Here is a 21,721-nt window from a genome sequence, read left to right as displayed (position 1 = left end):
TTATAACAAATACATATATAGATAAACATCCAGGGCCAATCAGAAAAAAATACCATCATGACCCGACCCGGGATCCAACCCGAGACCTCAGGGTTCAGAGGCAAGTACTCTTCCACCGCGCCACCGTCATGAATGATGAGTTATTGCACAAAGGAGAATTTTCTTCTAAATTTCGTAATGAATGGAAAATAATAAGTTACAAGGGCCTTAGTAGGTACTCATCAACTTTTGTGTACTTATAAAAAGTATTTTTAGAATTGAGTGTAGCAAATAACTGTATAAATATCTAAATGGTGCTACATAAATATTGTTTTTTATTTAAGTCAGTAGATTTAAATGGATTCATATGCAATATGTGGAGACAAAGGCCTTTTTGAAAAATATTTAAGGGAACGTAATTAAAATACGCATTTTCTATTAAAACATGTTTATTTTATGACAAAATGTATATGAATACAATTATCATGGAAGCAATTTTATGGGACACGTTTGTTTCAATATTACAACGTAGAAGTATCCTACCTAAATAGGAATTTCAACATATTTAGCCATGAGTAAATATAGTTGCTAAATATATTAAACAACTGAAAGTAAAAAAAAAAAACAAATTAATAATTTGGAAGTTAGTTATATAAGAAAATATAAAAAATAAGTAGTTTTACATTAACTAAACCGAAATCAGTCTCACATCAGCAGCCATATTCCAAATTAGACATTGAAAATATACCTAATTCCAAAATGGAACGTGAATGTTGATGTTGCCAGTAAAAAAATCGTACCATCGACCTGATTATATTCCACTACCACAACATGTAGATCACGAATTGTATGTAGTTAATATTAATCTAATTGTTATTGATAGTAGAATATTATCATCACATAAGTATATCAAGCTCAATGTAATGGCATTAGTCCGCCTAAAATTGCCTTGCAATGACTTTTTTTCAGCTTTTTCCACAGTCCACAACTAAAGTTACCTACAGATATCGAAAAGTTGATTCTCCCAACCATTAAGCATCTTACACACTAGGCAATATTGACAACATTTTATGCCATCTCACTCACTTCCACTGACTCGTTCGAAATAACGCATCGTGCTTTTTCATTATATTTTTTACCGAGTGAAAAATAGCGAATATATATTATATACACTGATGTATAATACTATACACTGATGAAGAAATAGAAATCTCTGACTTTGTCAGAATTGTGGCTTAACATATTAATACACGTCCATAAATATTCATATTTCTACATTGTCAACGATCTATAACGTGTAATGCTACAGATTATAACAGTAAATAATCATAAAACTCTCCAAGACTTCAACATTTGTAACACATTACAACCTTTACGTTTAATATGAAACTTTTTTAATAAATAGTATTCAATTTTGAATCGACGATGCCATTATATATAAAAATCGTCTCTGGTGTTGTTCAATACAAAAATAAACTATATTTTATTAGTTCGTAGAGTAAATGTAGATTAGGCCAATCACTGACGTAATCCATCCCGCGCAGAATATTCGAGAATATCAGGATCTATCTACCTACATACATCCATCCCCTCAATTCAATCATGTAACACAGGTAGACAAGAATATGCTATCTACGAATCATACAGTATACAGTAATATCAATATAATACCAGCATTTCACATTTTATAATCAACTGGTTAATGCAGTATTCCACTAATCAAATACCAATATTATCGCTATCTCTTTCATTTTAAATATTACGAAAGAGCAAGCAAAGCTGTAATAATATTGGACAATAATTAGTGGAATATTGCTTTTGTTATTGTTATTAAACAAAAATTCGACACGCAACTGTAAACATAAAGATGGCGGTCGAAAACTATTACATGTCAATAAATTTCACCACCAGACGTTTTTATAATGTAATTTTTGCATTGCCAATACTACTAACAATACTTACGACACGAAAATAGGTGGTTACCACCTACATTATCAGAAAAATACTATGCCTATAACACTAAGATTATGGGAAACATTTAGTACATATTTTTCGCATTTCCATTAATTTTAAAATTTCTGTAGAATAAATAGGCCGCCGAAAACGCATGATTTTTGCACTCATAGGTACAATCTCAGCATATAACAGAACAATTTAAACAATTAATAATCCATAGCAGACTGTAACAAATGCACTTTGATATCAATACCAAAAATAATTCAATTATAAATTATTTTACAAACTGACTCCGTCAATCAGAACACAAAGTGGTGCACAAAAAATAACAGGTATATTTCGATGTTGCTTTGCTACATTCAATAAATGTAAATACCTATCTTATATCCCTTCTCTTTTCTTACGGAGTCAAGTTTTATACATTTTAATATCATGGTGATATCATTCAAAACTTAACCACAACAAAGTACATAATACACACATAAAGTAATATTAATCAACGCTTTAATTATCATGCTCATCACAATAATCATCACTGAGTAATCACAAAGTCTCGACAAAATAATACACTATATTTTACTACGTTTTGGCGGGAGTTTTGACAGTTGTCTATGGCACCGGCTCCTCTTCAGTCCCCTCATCAGAATCGTACACGGGCGCTCCATTTTTCATTTGAATTACCGATTTCTTCCTGTGTCTATGCTCTTTCAGATCTTTATCGATGTTTCTGGAAACAATAAAATTTTAATACATTGAAATAAACTAAGTACTTGAATTATGCTCGGTGTTCTGACCTATTATTTAAACTGAGTTATTTAAGCCGATAGCGATCAAATTAGCTAGATAGATTTGTCTATCAATACCAATAGGTAGTAAATTGAATACAAGTGCTTGAGCAGACAAACTTAAAATTTATTTTATCTTAATTATTCGTATCAACTGTAAGAATTGTAGCTTTACTTCCATTATTATTGCAAACCTATCTCTTTCGTGGTTTACATACTTAAAATGATAGAGATAGCTAATAAACACTTAGACGACAAATATTGAATGGAAATTTTGTTCAAGGTTGTTGTGGAGATTTGATATTTAAATACCGCCATCTGGCGACATCATACGAGTAACAGAGCAATACTAACCTGGCACTGATCAACGGGTGTAAAGCATTCTTCAGACTGTTGAACATATATGGATGCGTTTCTTCCTGGCTGAGCAGCAGATCTCTCGCAGACTCCAGAGGCTCGCCGACATAGTCTATACATCTGCGGACGGCCAGCTTCTCTTTGGCTCCGCAAGGCTCAGACACTGAGCGCTCTATGTGGGCTAGATTTTTACTGTGAATAAAGGGAAAAGAAACGATATAGATAATTACAGCGATAACATCTATTAAAAGAAAAATATTAACTACCCCTTAAACATTAACTACCCTCTTTTTTATAAATATGAGGGTAGTTATTAAAAAAGGGCATACTTTAAAAAATCCTTTTAAAAATATATTTGACAGAACGAGACAAAGCACACTGGTTTAACTTTTTTATGAATAAGAGGATAACAACAGATAGGTTATTTAGCAAATGAAAACTCCTATAGATATATAATACACTCCAACTGACCCTTGTTCGTCGTCTGTGGGTGGGCTGGTGGGCTGCTCCTCCCTGAAGTCAGGCAGCAGCCGCGCGCGCGCGAACGCTGCCAGCGCTCGCTCGCGAACGTAGATGAATGGCCTGATGATGCGGATGTCGTGCTCTCTGGAAGTTACAGTTATTTAGACATCATACCTTGTGGAAACGTCAATTTTTGTAAATTTAGTATTAGACTTTTTTAGTAATATGAAATGTTTTTCATGACTGATGTGATATATTCACTGATGATTGGAAAATTGAATCATAATTACTATAGTGAAAGGTGTACAGACATCTCGTAAAGGTGTAGCGCATGGGTGAAGCATATTTCGTTTTATTCGTTAAAAAATGGTCGAAGCTATACCGGATACATTTTTACTTTTGTTAGAGAAAGAAATAAGGCGTGTCTAAAGAGGAGGCGGGGTTTTTGCTTCATGGTCTCATTTACCTGACTCGATAGTGCGCCTTGGTAGTAGCCAGTTCGCCAGCGTGCAGTGCGGCGGCGAGGAAGGCCCTGGCGGCGTGGTCGAGGCTCTGCGCGAGCGCCGCCACGCCGTAGCCGTGCGCGCGCGCCGCCGCGTACGCGCGGCGGCGCGTCGCGTGCGACGCCCAGCGGTGCAGCTCCGACACCTTGCTTGCACTGCCCCGTCCTACAACACAACACCAATTAACTATTTGTGAATATGTTTACTATTATTTATGTTAACTATTTGTGGATATGTTATTCCCTTTTGGAAGACTCACAGCATACTTATTCATAAATAAACAAAAACGTAAAATTTACTATATCTAGATTTAATGTAGCAGTATGTATGTAACACTTACTAAGATATTTTTTGGAAATTCTCAAAATTAAAACTCTTAAAATTGTTGATAATTTCGTAATCACAATCGATAGCTAAAAATGCAAATTTTAAGTATTTACAATGAAAATAATTATGAAGTTCGAAAATTAAAATTCATAAAAATTAAATTAACCAATCAATTTGTCCCGCGCGGCCCGATCTGATGCGATCATATTTGTTGTTTAATTATTTTTATTATCTCCAGTATGGTAGGTCTGATTCACATTCCACATTCACATAATTTAATGATCTCTTTTACTCCCTGCGTCGGCTCAAGACTTTACACAAAACAGTAGATCTAAAACCTGGCTGTACTTACTCTCACTGTCGATATCATCCAACTTGTCCTGGTATATGAACTTCACTCCCAAAGTTCTACAGTATGCCATTAGGTGGAGAGGGTCCACGTCTGACTTATCTTCGTGTACGAATAATGCACCTAAGGAAAGAAAAATAACTACATCAGAACAAATTGAAGAATATATACCTATAGTTACTTTTTAACTACAACGATATTCATAATTTTGATCACTATACCAAGCCATTATACCCTGTACTAATACGCACTGCTACTTTGATTATGTCATATTGCTGTTTACCTTCCGACACTTCATTCTCCTAGCTTAAGCTACCGTAAGGTCAGCGTCTCACTGATCGAATATTGGTCTACATCTGCCTTTACTCCGATGTCCTTGGTGATAATTAAGTAGAGGTAAAACTCACCAATACTGAAATGAATCCCCTTGGAACGCGCGTAGAACTGGTATTGGTGCATGGTGTGGAGCAAGGCTAAGGACTCTCGACTTCCGGACAGGCAAACCAGAACTTTGTCTCCAGGACGTACCATGTTGAACTCGTGGAGGGCCTACGATGAGATGATCAGATAAGGAACATTTATTTTATACACCAATATATTGTTGTTGTAATCTATAGCCAAAAGACAATTGACAGATACATTTTTAATCAATTAGAATTCCGTCCGGACCTTTGTCTGCGGCAAATAAAAGGTACACTCCTGTTACTCCTGAACGTCTAGTATATAGTTGTGAAAATCGGTTCAGTATCTTTTGAGTTTATTCTTTAGGTGCTAAAAACAAAAAAAGATACACATCTTATAAAAAATAGAGTATGAATAGCTTGTAGTTGTAATCACTATCAAGAAATAATTTTACATGAGGAACAGAAACTACGACTACCAGATTTTGTGATTTATTTTTCAAAACAAAACAATGAATTTCAGAAATAGCGTAATCTATAAGCGTCCATTAACTTAACAAAACAACAAAATAGCCCCCAGACGGATGATGAGAATGATTTCGTATTTCAGTAGCGTTCAAACGATTTGTTCAAATAACACTAATTGGTATTCAGGTGCTCCACGTCCTTATAGTTTCGACCTCGGTGTCATGCATTTGAATACAATTTGAGTTTATTTTCGGATATAGTAACAAGATATTTTTGTCAAAACAACACTTTCCGGTTTGTATGTAAATGTTATGGCTCCTAGGGGATAAAAATTGATAATATACTACCTATAACTGTATCCTATAAGTTTCTGAAATAAAGATCAACAGTCGTTTAAAAGCGAATATTTGTGCATCCTACTAGTTCTCACTTTTGGAGCCGAGACTTGAGTAACGACAAAACTACCCCAATAGATTTTAGTAGTGCAAAGGGCTAGGGAAACAAAACTGGAAGCCGTAACCTTCAGAGTCTCGAAAACAAACAATAGGCACGGTAAAGTGGCAGACACTATCTCATGTTTCTTTTCAAGATTGAAGGAGGACACCATGTAAAAGTATGTAAATTAAATGTGTAAATAAATTACCATCTAAAAAATAAGGTTGAAGATTGCTTAAGACGAGTTACGATAGACACTTACTTCTAGCGTGGACTTCCAGATAGCTTTAGGCGGGCAATGCCACTTGCCCTCATCGTCGAAAGTGAAGTCAGTGAGTGAGGAGTCGCTGCACGCGCTGCTGTCGTCCTGCTCCTCCTCCCAGCAACACGCCTCCTTTAGCAGCCTACATTCTGACTCACTGGAATGGAAGAAACGATTACATTAGCACCTTCCTTCAGTTCTGCCATCATAATCAAACATTACTAAATCCAAATTATGATTGCTGAGAGATGTATGCCTTTTTACAATTTTAACAAATATAAATAACTTTATTTTGAAAAACAATTTTGGTTGGTTATGAAGACAGAGTTAGCACCGTGCAATTTAGCAATAAATACATTTCTCTTATCAATATACCTATATATATATACATTGTATTTTTTTTCTAAAGTTTTACGACTTTAGAAAAAGCTATATGTTTATGAAATACCTATATTAACCACAATTATTATTTTCACCTTGAAGAGTAAACAAATAAAATTTATTTGTTTCAGTCAGTATTATCACAGGATTTAAAATGTCACAAGGGATTTTTCAAAAAGATTAAACGCAATGATTATTAGGTATTACAATATCACGGATTCTATTTCACTATTAAAGAATCAAAGTTTTGGGAGCGAAAGCTAAATAAGTAATTGTTATTTTCGTCACTTCCTTGCTAAGCGTACCTATACTACAGCATAAGCTATTAGCTAGGTATAACAACCCACCTCCTCTCAAAGCAATGGTCTTCGATGGAAGGCCTCTGGTCCGTGCCATAGCCACTGGACAGAGAGGACCTGTCGGAACAGCTTGATGAGGCATTGGACGAGCGACTTGAGCGCTTCGAATCCAACGAAGTCCTGTGGGCATGGGAGGCTATGAAACCTATTGTTGTCGAGTGAGCCCTTAGGACACTTTATTTTGAAACTGCTAAGTAATGGTCAAGAAATGTTGAGAATGGAAAGAAAAACCAAAGAAACCAAATTCTCAGTTCTGTGATTATGGCATAGGGTTTCAAAGTTTCTGAGTAAATTGGTAAGTAGCTGTATGTATCCGCAAGAGTTTCAAGATTGCCATATTAAATGGCAGTAAAAAGATTTTTAATAGAAATAGAATCCGTGATAAAAATAAAAGGATCATAAATAAAATATCATCAGGCAATTTAATATTGTCTATTTATATTCTCGTGCTTATTATATAAGAAGATTAGTCAGCCGTTATTGACATACATACTGGAGTTAAAATAACTTGCAAAATATTTGTGTCAAAAACAATGTACTAAGGGGACGACCTAAATATCGTCAATTTATCCCTGTTAATATTAAGAGCAAATAAAAATTCGCAAACGCTTTCTGGCAGCCGAAAGCTGAAACATATCATCGATGATAAATGAGCGTTTGACTAATTGCCAAGGCTGCTCATATCGGAATTTTAAATTAGTGAAATTTATACCAAACTTAGCCTAGGCATCACTTACAAGTTTGTTCACCCCATTTTTTATAAAGATCACTGACGTAAGTAGGTCTCATAGTGCTAATTACATATGTTTTGAAAAAATGCTACATCGTGCACGCAGACAGCAGAATTAACATCTATTATACACCAAACTAGTAGACTTGTTATAATCAGATACACACCTGTTCTGTCTGTCTCCATCATCTCGCCCTGAGTCCGTATCGTCGAATCTCTTTGTCTGTCGGATGTGATCGCCTGAACAAACAGGAACACCCTCTATAATATCTGGCACTTCACTTTTCTCATATTTCTGGCACATACGAAGTCTGCCTTGCAACTTCTTTGCTTTATTCGTGGTTGGGTCTGACGAAGTACGCCATTTTACTGAAATTATTGGTAAATAATCAAAATTGGCGAGTTTGAATTTAGACTTGTATTTCTCAGAGATTGATGATAATGTGCCAGGTGCAATAACCAAGTTAAAACTCGCCACAATATGAATGAACTAGAGTACTGTGGAAATTGAACATTACTACGAGTATGAGTTATTGCAATTTATCTATGTGATATACAGACTAAATTACAATTGAGACAATAATAAAAATATATTATATAGTCATCTCAATTCTTATTGCAAACCAGTACCAATCTGACCGAAACCAAATATTCTCAGTAAGACGTAAAAATATATACTAAGATCCAGTTCAAACTTGATTATTATGTATGTTCCAAACATACAAAATTTGCCAAGGTTGAAAATATGGTAACTCGTTGTTATGAAAACAAAAGTTTAAACTTACCAAAATCTAAATAGGAGTCCGTTTCAGTGAACGTCATATTTATTCCACTATCTTGTGAACTTATCGATGGATTTTGGCACCATGCCTTTTTGTTATTACATTGTCTGCACGTCACGTCATTGCAGTTAATTTCATCATCAGATAGTTTGTTTGAGCTAGATGACTTAGGGAAGACTGGAGAATTCTGGCATGTCACTACTTGGATGATAGTGTCTGGTGTAGATGCATCACTAGAATTGAATGAAATACTGTTTGGACCAGATACTTCATGTAATGGTGTGCACTGAGACTTTGGAGACTGCGTTGGTGATCTCTTGCAATAGCGGGACTCGTCGTCATCAATAAATTGCGAAGGAAGCACGGGACTAGTCGGACATTTCTTTAACGATTGCGTTGCTCTTTTCAAATCTAATCCTAATTCGGGACCAGAGCCAATCCTCTGTCTACCCGTCTGAGGCGGTGAACTTTTTCTTGAACATAAACCTACAAAATCTGGGGAGATCATTTCATCAACTTGATTTACCATTTCACGTATTTCGTGCTTTACTTCAGATGCCATTTCTTTAGACATTCCCATCAAATATTCGGCTACATCTATGACTGATACTGAATTTCGTTCATTTTGACTAGATATCGAGCTCAAACTTAGATTCGATTGATCAAGCGTATCTGAGTTTTCTAGAATATCATCCACCTTGGAAATAACTTCTCGTATTTCAGATTTGATCTCCGTTGCAATTTCTTTAGTCATTTCTTTAACATATGCTTGTATATCTTCGGATGTATGCGATGTTAGAGATGTAGCAGGAGACATGCGACCGATCTGACTGCAGTCTGATATTGACGTAGACTGTGCACTATAAGGAAAGTCTTTTCCGGGTGAGATCATGGGATCATCTAATGACTGGAGATCAGTTTGACTACCACAATTACAAAAACTGCTTGTCTTTTCTATTACATTGCTAGGACTAGTTTCTTTTAAGCCTAGATTCATTCTAGTTTGCGGGCTTAGTGAAACTGGTGGGCTATCGGAGCCCAAACTGTAGCATCTAGACCTCATCAGCTCTGGTCGCTTATTTGTTTGAGGAGCTAGATGCAGCGGTGATACCGTTTCTCCCACTGCAAACTGTACTGGTGGCGTGGCCGCTTTTGTCTCAGGAAGATTCTCTCTAAGACTGGATTCTCTTGAATAGAATTTTTGTTTTTGTTTCAGTCTAAATATATGGCAATCGTCAATCGCTGACAAACTTAAATGTCTGGCTGACGTTCCAAGGATTGGTGAAGAGGTTATGGAAGACCTGCTGACAAGTAAACTCTTTCTCGCTCCGGTGTAACCAGAAGGATCAAATGGCACAATATGCTTGACGTTTCCTGAGCGACCCAGTAGAAGATCATGAGCTTCCTTTGGTAGCATGAACCATCTCAAGTAATCTATTCGAGGATTGAATGATACTTCTGGTTCGGCTGTCGAGCATTTCATTGCTAGCTTTCTAGCCCTATTGAACAGATTCCGTGCTGTCTGTAGACATTCTGTGTAAGTTTGTGGGAATATTCCTGGACCTGTGATGATAAAAATACATACGATTTATATACTTTTATTACAACAATCCATTAAAACAGTCTGACATAATTGATAAAAAGGGTTTTCGGTGTCTTACCAGAAACACGTCTTTCGTGTGAGCTTATTTTTCCATCATTAAATTTGAGCGAATACAAAGATTTCCTGTCTCTGAGGACAGAACATGTATGGTGCCTCCACTGGCCGGTTTCTGGGTTGATGACGTATTGAGGCATTATCTTCCAGCCTTCAGTGGCCACCATTTTGAGCGCTTCGAGCACGAAGGCTACTTCTGCATCGGACATGAAGAAGGGAAGGGATACTCTGCAGAAGCCAGGTCTCAGATGTTCGTTATGGATTGGCACCTCTGGAGCTTTCACGTCACTTAGTTTTCTAATTCGTGCTACTTCTTTTTGTCTAGAAGAAAGAGATGTTATAAAATTTTAATCTCGACGAACAATTTAAATAACAAACATTTTTACGAAAATGTGTAAAATAACTTACGCTTCAATATCAAGTAACTTCTCGTACTCTTTGAGCAGCTGATCATCAATACCCAGGATATCGGAGCCGTAGTTCAGATTGCTATTCAGTCCACCCCTAGCTTGGATACCAAATACATCGTTGAGGACTGCGCACACAAAGTTATGGTGAAGGAAGGTTCCTCTCGGATGCTTCACCATCAGGGAGAAGATTGGCAGTCTACGAACTGTGGAAGACTCGTTGCCGAGGAGTATCAGCTCTGGGGTGTTCTTTATATGCGATACGACTTGTCTGCAACAAAAGATACATTTTTAGTTTCGCTACTACTGTGTAATGTTTTAAGAGCTTTTCTTACGGTCGAAAAGCTTTAAAATATACAATCTACACGACTTTCGCATTTGATCCAAATTAATATACTTAATTTTGTATACTATTTCGATTCGAAGATATTTTGCTAAGTTATCATAAAAAAAAACTTCAGAAAAAATGCTTACGTAGATCTTATTTTAAAAATCAGCTGAAAAATTATGTTTTCCCCCTAGCAGATATATTGACATGGTAACGAAAACATTCCGGAAAACTGTTTATGTGGCGCGAAATCAATAAGTTTTCACGACTCGAACCTCGGAATTTTAATACTCTATGCTCAATTTCAATTATGCCACGTTTGTTTACTGTTTCCTGTAAGTAATTGCAATGATTTTGGATAGGTTGGTAAATTGGTACCTATGTTGTCAGAAAGTGATGTGCTGTTAGCTGTAAGCTGATGCCTGGGCAGCGCTTGCCAGTGTTTCATTCGCTCTGTTCATTCAGAAACTGAAGTCAATAATAAAAATAGTTACATTAACAAAATGAGAGACGACCTCTAACTGTTCCGTTCTGGATTTAGATGACTAAAAATAAAAGCTAATTTTGTGAAACAAGAAGTCATACGAAATTTTAATGAAAATGCGTATTATAAGAACAACGTTTCGTATCAAAACTTCCTGCAAGCAAAGTTACGTTACGAAGTATAATCTACCTATCCAGGAATTTATACCTATATGCTGGACGAGTATCACATATATGTGATTACATTATATATATATATATATATATATATATATATATATATATATATATATATATATATATATATATATATATATATATATATATATATACTCCTACTGTTTTCCATTAAACTATTCATTTTGACACAAATTTAAAGGCGTTTTTAAAAAGCGTTTCAAAGGCGACAGCGTAAAAAGTAAGGCGCATTGATTGAACAAGACCTTTGAAGACAAGACCATGAAAAATTTCATAGCACAGAATATTCTGATTAGTGTCATCCATATTGAATACAAATAAGCTGCTTGACATACAAACAGCTTCGTTCTAAATTCAAACGATCACAAATGGGTCACGACCACAAAAGCTGGATAACCGGCTCGAGCTAGTCTCAAGCTATTTGCTCAGGAAGGTGCCGATTCTGCTAACATTAATTCGAAATCGTGTCTCAATGGTCTTTCAATGGTACCTTTTATTTACACGCAATAATTGAAAAACCATACTAACGCTGGTAGAATACAAAACTTGGACTCGTGCCAGATACTGAACTCCTAAAGGGGTCAACACATTCGCTTTAACACGTTCCACTTGGTTGGCACACGTCTTTATGTGAACGTCGTGGAAGATTCTGCTCTTAGATAGGTACAATGAGAATTCTTTGGCAAGTGAATGTGTTTAAAAAATTAATAATGATATTTTAAATAAAAAAAAAAACAATATATAAGAATTTATCAACAAGATCCATCAAGTAATTAATGCTAAAATAACTATCAATAATATTGTATTTGCGATTTTCTGTGCAGGTTAAAATTAATGTCAAATTTTACTAGTGCAACATGAAATCTCAAAAATTAATTAATAATAATTTAACATATGAATTTAATTAATTGTTAATTGTCCAATAATTCAACATTATGATTCTGAAATCGACCTACAACGCATATTCAAAAAGTCAACAGTTATATAGAATGCTTGACGTGGTATCAATAACACTGTTGTATTTAGCAAGTAAATATTTACCCAAATCGATCACACATGATATGGAGACATAAATCCACGGGACCTTGGCTTTATGACGACTACATACTATTGCCGAACTCTGAGAGATGTCGACGCGAATGAATGAATATTGCGTAGACTGTATGAGAGCTTTTATTTACCGCAATAAAAAACCAGCAATGTATACAGAATCCGCCAAAGTTTGGAACTGTTTGGTGATAATGTACAGCCGACATTAGGTACATTAATTTGCTGCCCTTGAAAATCGGTCGCCAATACTGTGAGCTTTATGTGGGAAGTCATAGGCGATATAAATATTAGTTATGTGACAATGGCCCACTATTACCGTGTCTTTAAAATTTACAATTACATTAATTATTTCTCTGATTGTGTTTGATTTTTGTGGCCTGTAATTGATATATCTTATATTTATAAAGAGCATCTGCATTAGTGGTTCACTCCAATGAAAGACTCGCTACAAAATTAAATACGTATGAGATACAGAGAGACAGACAACGAAGTGATCCTAAAAGGGTTCGTTTTTACCTTTTAAGTAACGGAACACTAAAAATTAGAAATATACTTTAATAGTATAATCTCAATCAGAATAGCGACGCATGACATATCAAAACATACACAAACATGAAACTGTTAGCAATAAAGGATCTTTATGTGCCCATAAAATTATGTCTATCACATGATCGCTCAGAATCGATTAACCATAAGGGTGGTGTGACCTAAATTGTGGCAATAGTAATCTATTACATACACGGGGGTCATAATTCCTTCTATTAGAGATCTATATAAATAACAACAACCTATTTCTTTTTATTTGCATCCATAATTTGACGAGAGGTCCCGGTCGGGTCATGATGGAAAATGATATTTTTCGGATTGGTCCGGGTCTTGGATGTTTTTCTATATATGTATTTGTTATAAAATATAGTATCGTTGAGTTAGTATCCCATAACACAAGTCTCGAACTTACTTTGGGGCTAGCTCAATCTGTGTGATTTGTCCTAATATTTATTTATTTATTTATTTATAATGTAAGTGACAGTTTTATAATAGAAACAATAATCAAAACTGAATTGGCAAGATAGGACTTGCTGACCAACAGAAGACAAGAGAAAACTTACTCAATCGTGTTATCACAAATATTAGTAGTAGTTGACGAGGTAAGAAGTCGTTGCTTGAAATCGCTTTTACATACAAAATAGCTAAATGATCAGTGTCTCTATGGATTAGTTATTACTTATTTTATACCACTAAACAGGCAAACAGGCCTGTAGACCACTTGATGGGAAATGGTCACCCAACGCAGCCTAAGGAGGCCTGCAGTACCAGGGAGAACTTTAATAAATCATTTCACACCCTTTTTGAAGTACTCCATGTTGTAGTCTCAAGGATCATGGCAGGGATTTATTTCATAACCACAGAAAATAAAAGACAATAGTCATCATCATGAGACACAAGTTGTACAAGCTCCTAAATACCGATAATGATTCGATCTTACGTCATTGCGTCTTAAACGCAAGCCGTATTATTTCAAAAGCCGAAGACAAATTCAAAATATTGTAAAAGATTATTTAAGACAAGAGAATACAAGATGGCACGGATGGGGCATGGCAACGCATCTATTTCAAGATAGCTAACTACCCGCTGACCTATTTACCAGATGTTTAGAGGGCACACGGCACTGCAATGACCTGGATTCGATTCTTGTTGACAATCAGGGGACGTTACACATTTCTTTTACATGTGATCTGCTGATTTCCTATTCTTTACTGCAAAATATTGATCTACAAACTGTGTTGGAACTGCTTAGCGCATAATTACTGTTTATTATACTTTGGTATTACGTACTTCTGATTCTAAATGTGCAACACTAGGGCAACTACCAAGCTTATATAATGCAAACAACAGTTTCAAAAGAATACAAAAAAGACGAAAAATATAATTGACTAAAGTTCGAGACGAGATTAATAATTGAAAGTAATTGATGAAGGATCGAAAACTACCGAATTACTTACTTCCACATCTTATGAGGTGTAATGAGAGGAAGTTCCTACTTGACTACTTCGGATAGGTACCGAGCTAACTTCCTATTTCCATTGAGGTCATTTCCTACCTTTACCAATACATTTTACAGAATCAAATAGAATTGTAAGGAATCTGATCACAATCTAACCTAGTTTCGCTTAAGTTTATGTGTCAAACTGTCTAGAATTTACAACATTTATTTCCATAAGCTACATTACATTTTATTGAGTGGTGATTTTACACAAACATTAGACATACATTTAAAATACAAGTTCCAACGCATAAATAATACTCAGTAGCTTCCTGAATATTCCTCATGCTAGAGATTTGCACCAATTTTATGACGCCACTATTTTAATATATGTTGTGATCATTTTGTTATATAAAATAATTTGCCCGCCAGGGCCAGAGTCCGCCAAAATATCAATGCCAAATGCAAAAATTATGCCGAAAACGATTACATTACTGATACTAAAGTTAATTAGGATAATAATAATGTTCCTGACACATTCTTAGTTTTGACTGATAAAATTATTATTTTAGCAGCATTCGTGATAGTTAGCGAAACATCACATGGTTTTGCATCAATACAATATTTGATTGTCTTAACGAAGACTATCCAAATTCCTGCAATAAACTTCAATCAGAGAGCAAATTGTTTTAAATGGAGCAGATTGTGTGTGTTATTGCTTCCTGTTTTATCTTTAACACAAGTTTAGTCTGGCTGCTAACTGCGTCTAGTCTAAAATTATTTTCCAAAATGATCTAGTTATAACATAATGTCAGGGAAAAAAGCCTCAAAGTTACCTACCTCAAAAGTTACGAAACTCTCACTTCGTTGTCCGTCATGTGTTTGCGTCCCGTCTGTCAAGAGTATTTTACTCTGGAACGCTTATGTCAACTATTCGGTTCTACAATCTATTTCAGCTATGAAAAAATCAAAATTATCACATTAGATGCTTTCAAAATTATAACCATTTATGTCGAATACGCCATAAGTACTAAATAAAAATTAGGTCAAATATCGAGAAAAGGTGATTTCCGTTTAAAAACATGGTATACATAATACATGCTTTTATCCACGACTTTGTTTTTAATTTTGATTTATCAAATACATATAACAATGACGAAATTGAAAGCATGAACTACATAATAGGCTATTGCATTAAACATTCAATAGATCCTCGATCGACACAACCACATTATAGCAAATAATGAAGATCTTATTATTCCTTTTATTGATCAGTTAATACAAGCTATGAGAGTTATCAATTATCTCAATGGCTTAGAACAGGCGGCGAAGAACTGGCGCCTTCCATCCAAATGATCTAAAATAGTTCACTGAACATTGCCAAAATATATCATATAAGCGTGGTTTTATAGATAAACATGTTAGCTTTGTTCAATATATATCATTATGTAATTTGCTAAACACGTCTGAAATTGATCATGTAAATTCAATTAAAGTAAATATATAGTATATATAGATACTTATATGTATTAAAATATCGAATAAAGGTAAGCTTTTTCTTTTTAGAATTTGTATGGTTTTTATACATGCACTACCATTAAAATACAAAATTGTGGATATCACGCAGATAATAATATGAAGTTGGTCCGTCGTCGGCACAATGTCCCTCGTTTGTGAGCTGCCGTCGTACTGTAACGTGCTTTCATCTGAATGGATCGTTATATCCAAAAAAATGCATAAATAAGAATTGAACACAATTCTGAGATTAGATACTTTTTGTCTATTTATGTAAGTTGACCGTTCACTACCACAACAATGTCATAAAACTTTATGTAATACTAGAGGCTATAAATTACGAAAGTTGGCAGATTTAACTGGCGCTTTCCGTCATATTACGACAACTGCAGTTTGGACTTGAACTAACACTGACACAGTTTATATAAATGTATGAATTTACCCACCGCATTTACGAGGGTATTACGACCGGGGTTTTAGTATTTTCAGTAGCTAATATTTTTGACATCAAATGATTACTTGTAATCTTCATTGATTTCGTGGTGCCAAAATGACTTATATGATTTTTACATACATGCCTGAAGGATATTCATATTCTTCCTATTTTTATATAAGACCTTATATCAAAGATCATATATCAAAAAATATGAATGTCCTTCTATGGATTATTGTAGAAAAGGACAGAGACCATCGAGACAATCTCTGTCTTTTTGTATCTTTAACGTAAATATTCTCTATCCTCTACTGATGTTATCCACATACCATACGACTTGCTACTTTGATGATATCATCTTCTTATCTCTATGCTGAATCGTACGACACTTCTTTCTGGGCTAAAGGTCCTAATCACAATATTCGTCTGAGCCCTCATTAGTACTTACTGTTGTATTTTTTATCTACAATCGCTTCTATACAATCTAACAGCTCCGCCCGCGCAAATAATTTTGTTACGTGTTCAGTTTTTTGTTTAAAAATTACTTAGCTACCTATTTTATTCAATCTGAATTCCAAACTGTTTCACTGTCAACATTTTCTACTTTTCAACTGATAGTAGTGAAGTAACAAACATCTTATAAGTAATGACTAAGGGAAATAAAAAAAATAAAAAAATATTTATATTCAGCAAACTCATATAGCATAATAAATATAAATTCTGATTACACTGGACGACCGTCGTGTTTACTCCCGTGTGGGTGTAATTCATATGGAAATATCGCCATATTTTGGGGTCAATAGCGCTATTCAATGTAATGCATTGATCAACTATTTGTGTTTAAAATAAAAACAAAAGTATTGGTATATACTTACGGATATTTAGGTTGTGGAATGCCAAGCAATTTTGTGTTGTATCCCATGTGTTATATTCCATCCGTGTATGTAGGTACCTAAGTACCTCATCGAATTTCTTCCAGTAGATTTCGCGTTTTTAATATCAAACCCTAGCTACCTAAAGTTCCGCCAATAGCATAATTTCGATCTTGACCATCTTGACCTAAATTTGAATGCAACATCTATGTTATGCATTCAGTGAAAACATATTTTTATTATATTTTTATCATCATATTACTACAGTACAGTGCGTGAAACAGGTTAACTCTAAATCAACCACGCTAAAACATTTCATAAATTTGATGCATCTTTCTTTCCTTAATATGCCTTCTAACCGCACGTTAACGAAGCTGCCGGCACGGCTATGCCTGATTAAGGGTTTAATCTAGAACAACAAGTTATAAGATCCATCGCCATATATTCACAAATAGCGAACGTTGCGCTGCTAGCAACATCACAGGCGGCTAATATTGACATGCATGTGTTTACCAATTCGTAGCCTTGTGCTATCCAATGCGACGTTTTCTATCGTAAACAAATACTAACACGGTAGTTTTCCAACTGCCTCACTCATTAATATTTTAAGATTAGTGTGATCATATTTAATAGTACACAAGTATCTGTTTTAAATATTTAGAGAATCCATCGAACGCAAAAGCTTAGCACAATGTTTGGAGGTTCGGACTTCTATTTCTAACATTTCAAGTTACAGATCACATGAACAGTATCACGGTTTTATCCCTCACGGGGTAGACAGAACCTAGTCATGGAACTCGAAAATAACGTTTGGCTGAACTTATCTGTGTAGGTACGAGATTCAGTAATGGTGACAGGTTGTTAACCCATCAACTAAATTAGAGGGATCTCCAGTTTATGGATAGATCCCTTGATGACATGGGGCACATGTGAAATAAATTATTATGAAAACTGAATATACATTTACAAAAGACGACTGGGACGATGATACCCTCCGTCACAGTATAGTGGAAACTCCCATTGTCTACATTTTGGTATCTCGTTAACAATAGCGCGATATCAACAACCTCCTTTTAATGAAAACATCGAGACTTGAGTATCTTAATACATATATAGCGTTATGACATTATTGATCTTACAAATGTTATTTGTAACCACCTATTATCATCATGGTTTGTTTTTGTCTCTACGCTTTTGGGACTAATTGTTCTTCCTATGTCGATTCTGTCCTTAGTCTAGGCCTTAAGGTAATTGGCACGATACCTTTACTCTAATGGACTTCTGTTTATCAATAACCTTTTTAAAATCTCAAAGGTATGATTATTCAAATTCTATTCGATGCTTACAATCACTAGATTATATTGCAAGATAAACTATATCCAGTTTATCTTGCATTATAATCTAGTGATTGTAAGTTATATAAGAGTGTCATTCGTAAAATGAATGAATTTATGAATGAACAAACAAAATAATAAGTCCTTTTCTGAGGTCGTATTTTCCTTTGACATGAGAAAACAACGAAAGCGTTCATCTTGAAGATAATACTATGATTCATATTAAAGAGACATTGTTTTCGAACTGCATCGCAGACGAATTTCACAGAAACAATTTACAAGGCAGTCTTCAGAATCAACCGGTCGTTGGCCATTCTTTTCAGCAAATATTATTTATCTAAGGCTATGTTAGAAGTGCTATTTGCTTTTGTGTCTAGGAGCATACTGTGTATATCATTTACGTAAACAATTAAGAGTGGGTTGCACCAGTCAAGTTTGACGTTAATTTTAATCTGCGTGCCGCCGGCGTTTATGTCGAAATTTGCGTTTTTTTGCGCAGGTTAAAGTAACGTCAAAGTTGAATTTTGCAACCCAGCCTAAGTAAGTAACTACAATGTGCTAATTTTCAGAATACGATATATAATCCGATTTAGACTTATTACTTTTATTATACAAAACAGATAAAATCTATGGCAGGTAACAGAGTAGAATGGAAAATACTCCATCCATAAGAACTAAATTTATTGATGATGATATAATGCACAATATTTTTACCAATATTCTCTCAATTTCTACCAGAAAACGCAAACTGAACTTATTGATGGGTTTTCGCGAGACTTTTTAATCAGGAGTTAAAACTGAGAAAATACTAATATTCTAATATATTACTAAACTACGAATTTCGGTGCGAACTTACAAGTATAATTAACACTCCTCCACTCTCTAGTTGAGAGATAGTGGAGGAACTCACCTCGTAATGTTGTCCTGGCGGTCAGCTATGTTCTGCAAGCCAACAGCATCGCGGAGCTGCATCACGATGGCTGCTCGAACCGCTTCCGAAGCCTTCAGCTCTTCAATCCTCTCTGACAGCGTCTGTTTCATTTTGTCTTTTGAGATAGTGATCAATTTTTAAAGCTCGACGACAGAAGGAGAGGAAATCTCTGAATGACTTTTATTGTATTGCGCTTTCAAAATCATTCTACATCATGACAGTTACTTAAATGAATTTTGAAATATTAAACGTAATGGGTTCTCTCCTGTCTCCTGTTCACTGAATCGCAAAACTATTTGCATTTTGTTTATAAGTCACGCTTCACCGATTCCGCGCTAGTTAAAATAAGTTTTACTAATTGGATAATAAACTGAGCAAGCAAATAGGCATGCGGCCCACCTGATGGGAAGGGGTCACCGCAGCCTATAGACGCCTGCATGGAACAACGGGGGTGTCACACTATAAGTATATAAGTTTTTATATTACAAGCTGAAATTACTTCATAATTTTTTTGTCTAATTATTACATTATGTAAGTAATTAAGTAATGAAATACAAATCACATTTAAACGTTGTATAAGATACGTATACTCACATCGACATCCTCAGCAAAGATGGGAGTATTCTTAAAAACATCCTTCTTGACCACAGCCACACTAGGTCCTTGAACGCCGCCGACAAACTTCTCGCATTCGAAGAAGAGTGCATCCTTCTTCACCATATCATCTTCGACGCCAGCAAAGGAAGGGTTCATATCTACAGAGGAAGATGGCGCTACTAGTGTATAATCCCAGAAAGACCAAGCTCCGTACTGGTGTAATAAGAGAGTCGTGGCCACATCATCAGCTAGGACTCCTGTGAGTTTAGAAGCCGCTGGGAAGAAGCCAATCATCTTTTTCCCTGTACCGGAATTTTGCTGGAGTCTCGATTCCAGATTGTTCAAGTCTATAAAGCCTTCCTTTGTCTCTGGGATTTTGATTATCTGAAAAGAGTAGATTTCGACTATACTTCAAAGTTTTGGTCGCTCTTTCTCAATTGGTGATATTTTCGCTGAAACCATTAATTTTTAATTATTATAAAACAGTAATTTTGATCTCTAAAATTATTTTGTATTATAATTATTTGTATAACCGTAAACTTCGGTTATACAAAATAATTTTAGAGATCAAAATTACTGTTTTATAATAATTTAAAATTGCTAAAATTATATAAGATATATATATATAAAGGAATATGCATTAGCGATACCAATTTACAGTTGCATTCAGTCCTAATGTACTTTAGCAAGAATTTCTTGCGATTTGTACAGCCAACAAAAGACAGGTTAACGCTCTGTAATCTCTAAACCAATCGATAAACTTCAATCGGATTACGATTGCTAACTTGGAAATAGAATGTGTTTTGAATAAAATAGTATAAAGGTGAACGACTCGCATCGCGTGCCCCCAAACGAATTACCATTTGACCCGAATAACTATAATTTTCTATAATATATTGTTGTTATGATTATGATCACCTTTATCGTAGTAAATTACATGTATTTACGTCATTTGGGAGAAGTTATGATACGATTTGATTTAACGTGGAAAATACATTTAGAAACTTATTGCATTCAAATTACTTCACCACTCATGAATGCTACAAAAAATGTTTTATTTAAACTGTATTCATTCAACGATGAACTTAAAAGAAACATTATTGTATAAAAACAGGAAGCAGTAAAACTAATTAGAATGATTTAAGCCTTGTTCACCCGTCACATGCGGCGTAAAAAGCTGTATCAGGGTCAAAATGTCCCCAAACGGCCATCATACACGCCAGAAATTGCGTCGCGAAATACACCGTGACATCATAAGTCGAAATAGGGTTCACTGAAACAGGCCCTTTATGTTTGGAGAACTCTGAAGGGCACTTTGGCAGTAGGTATACCTATAGCTATGTTATAAATGGAAACTTGACATGTTTTAGAGATTCACGATAGCCCACAATTCTCA

At 35.1% G+C, this 21,721-nt stretch overlaps 1 protein-coding gene across 4 annotated transcripts in view; it reads right to left on the bottom strand.

Moving 5' to 3' along the window:
• Positions 1–410: 410 nt before the first annotated feature.
• The window catches only part of LOC128678632 (uncharacterized), a 72,237-nt gene continuing 50,926 nt past the window's right edge, over positions 411–21,721 (bottom strand). Inside the window, exons 4-17 of one of the 4 annotated variants that reach the window (XM_053760284.1) lie at positions 20,323–20,709; positions 19,708–19,829; positions 10,602–10,871; positions 10,198–10,514; positions 8,540–10,099; positions 7,922–7,994; positions 7,013–7,144; positions 6,285–6,441; positions 5,126–5,267; positions 4,722–4,841; positions 4,006–4,207; positions 3,549–3,683; positions 3,075–3,269; positions 411–2,662 (exon numbers count right to left, since the gene is read on the bottom strand). In XM_053760284.1, coding sequence (XP_053616259.1) covers positions 2,545–2,662; positions 3,075–3,269; positions 3,549–3,683; positions 4,006–4,207; positions 4,722–4,841; positions 5,126–5,267; positions 6,285–6,441; positions 7,013–7,144; positions 7,922–7,994; positions 8,540–10,099; positions 10,198–10,514; positions 10,602–10,871; positions 19,708–19,829; positions 20,323–20,709 — 3,930 coding nt within the window. In that variant the 3' untranslated portion in view covers positions 411–2,544. Of the gene's footprint in view, positions 2,663–3,074; positions 3,270–3,548; positions 3,684–4,005; positions 4,208–4,721; positions 4,842–5,125; positions 5,268–6,284; positions 6,442–7,012; positions 7,145–7,921; positions 8,124–8,539; positions 10,100–10,197; positions 10,515–10,601; positions 10,872–19,707; positions 19,830–20,322; positions 20,710–21,721 lie in introns of all 4 variants that reach the window. The other 3 variants (XM_053760283.1, XM_053760285.1, XM_053760286.1) reach the window with 3 other exon arrangements.

Source organism: Plodia interpunctella, chromosome 20 (genome assembly GCF_027563975.2).
Source record: "Plodia interpunctella isolate USDA-ARS_2022_Savannah chromosome 20, ilPloInte3.2, whole genome shotgun sequence".
Taxonomy (NCBI): domain Eukaryota; kingdom Metazoa; phylum Arthropoda; class Insecta; order Lepidoptera; family Pyralidae; genus Plodia; species Plodia interpunctella.
This window is presented reverse-complemented; position numbering and strand designations above follow the sequence as displayed.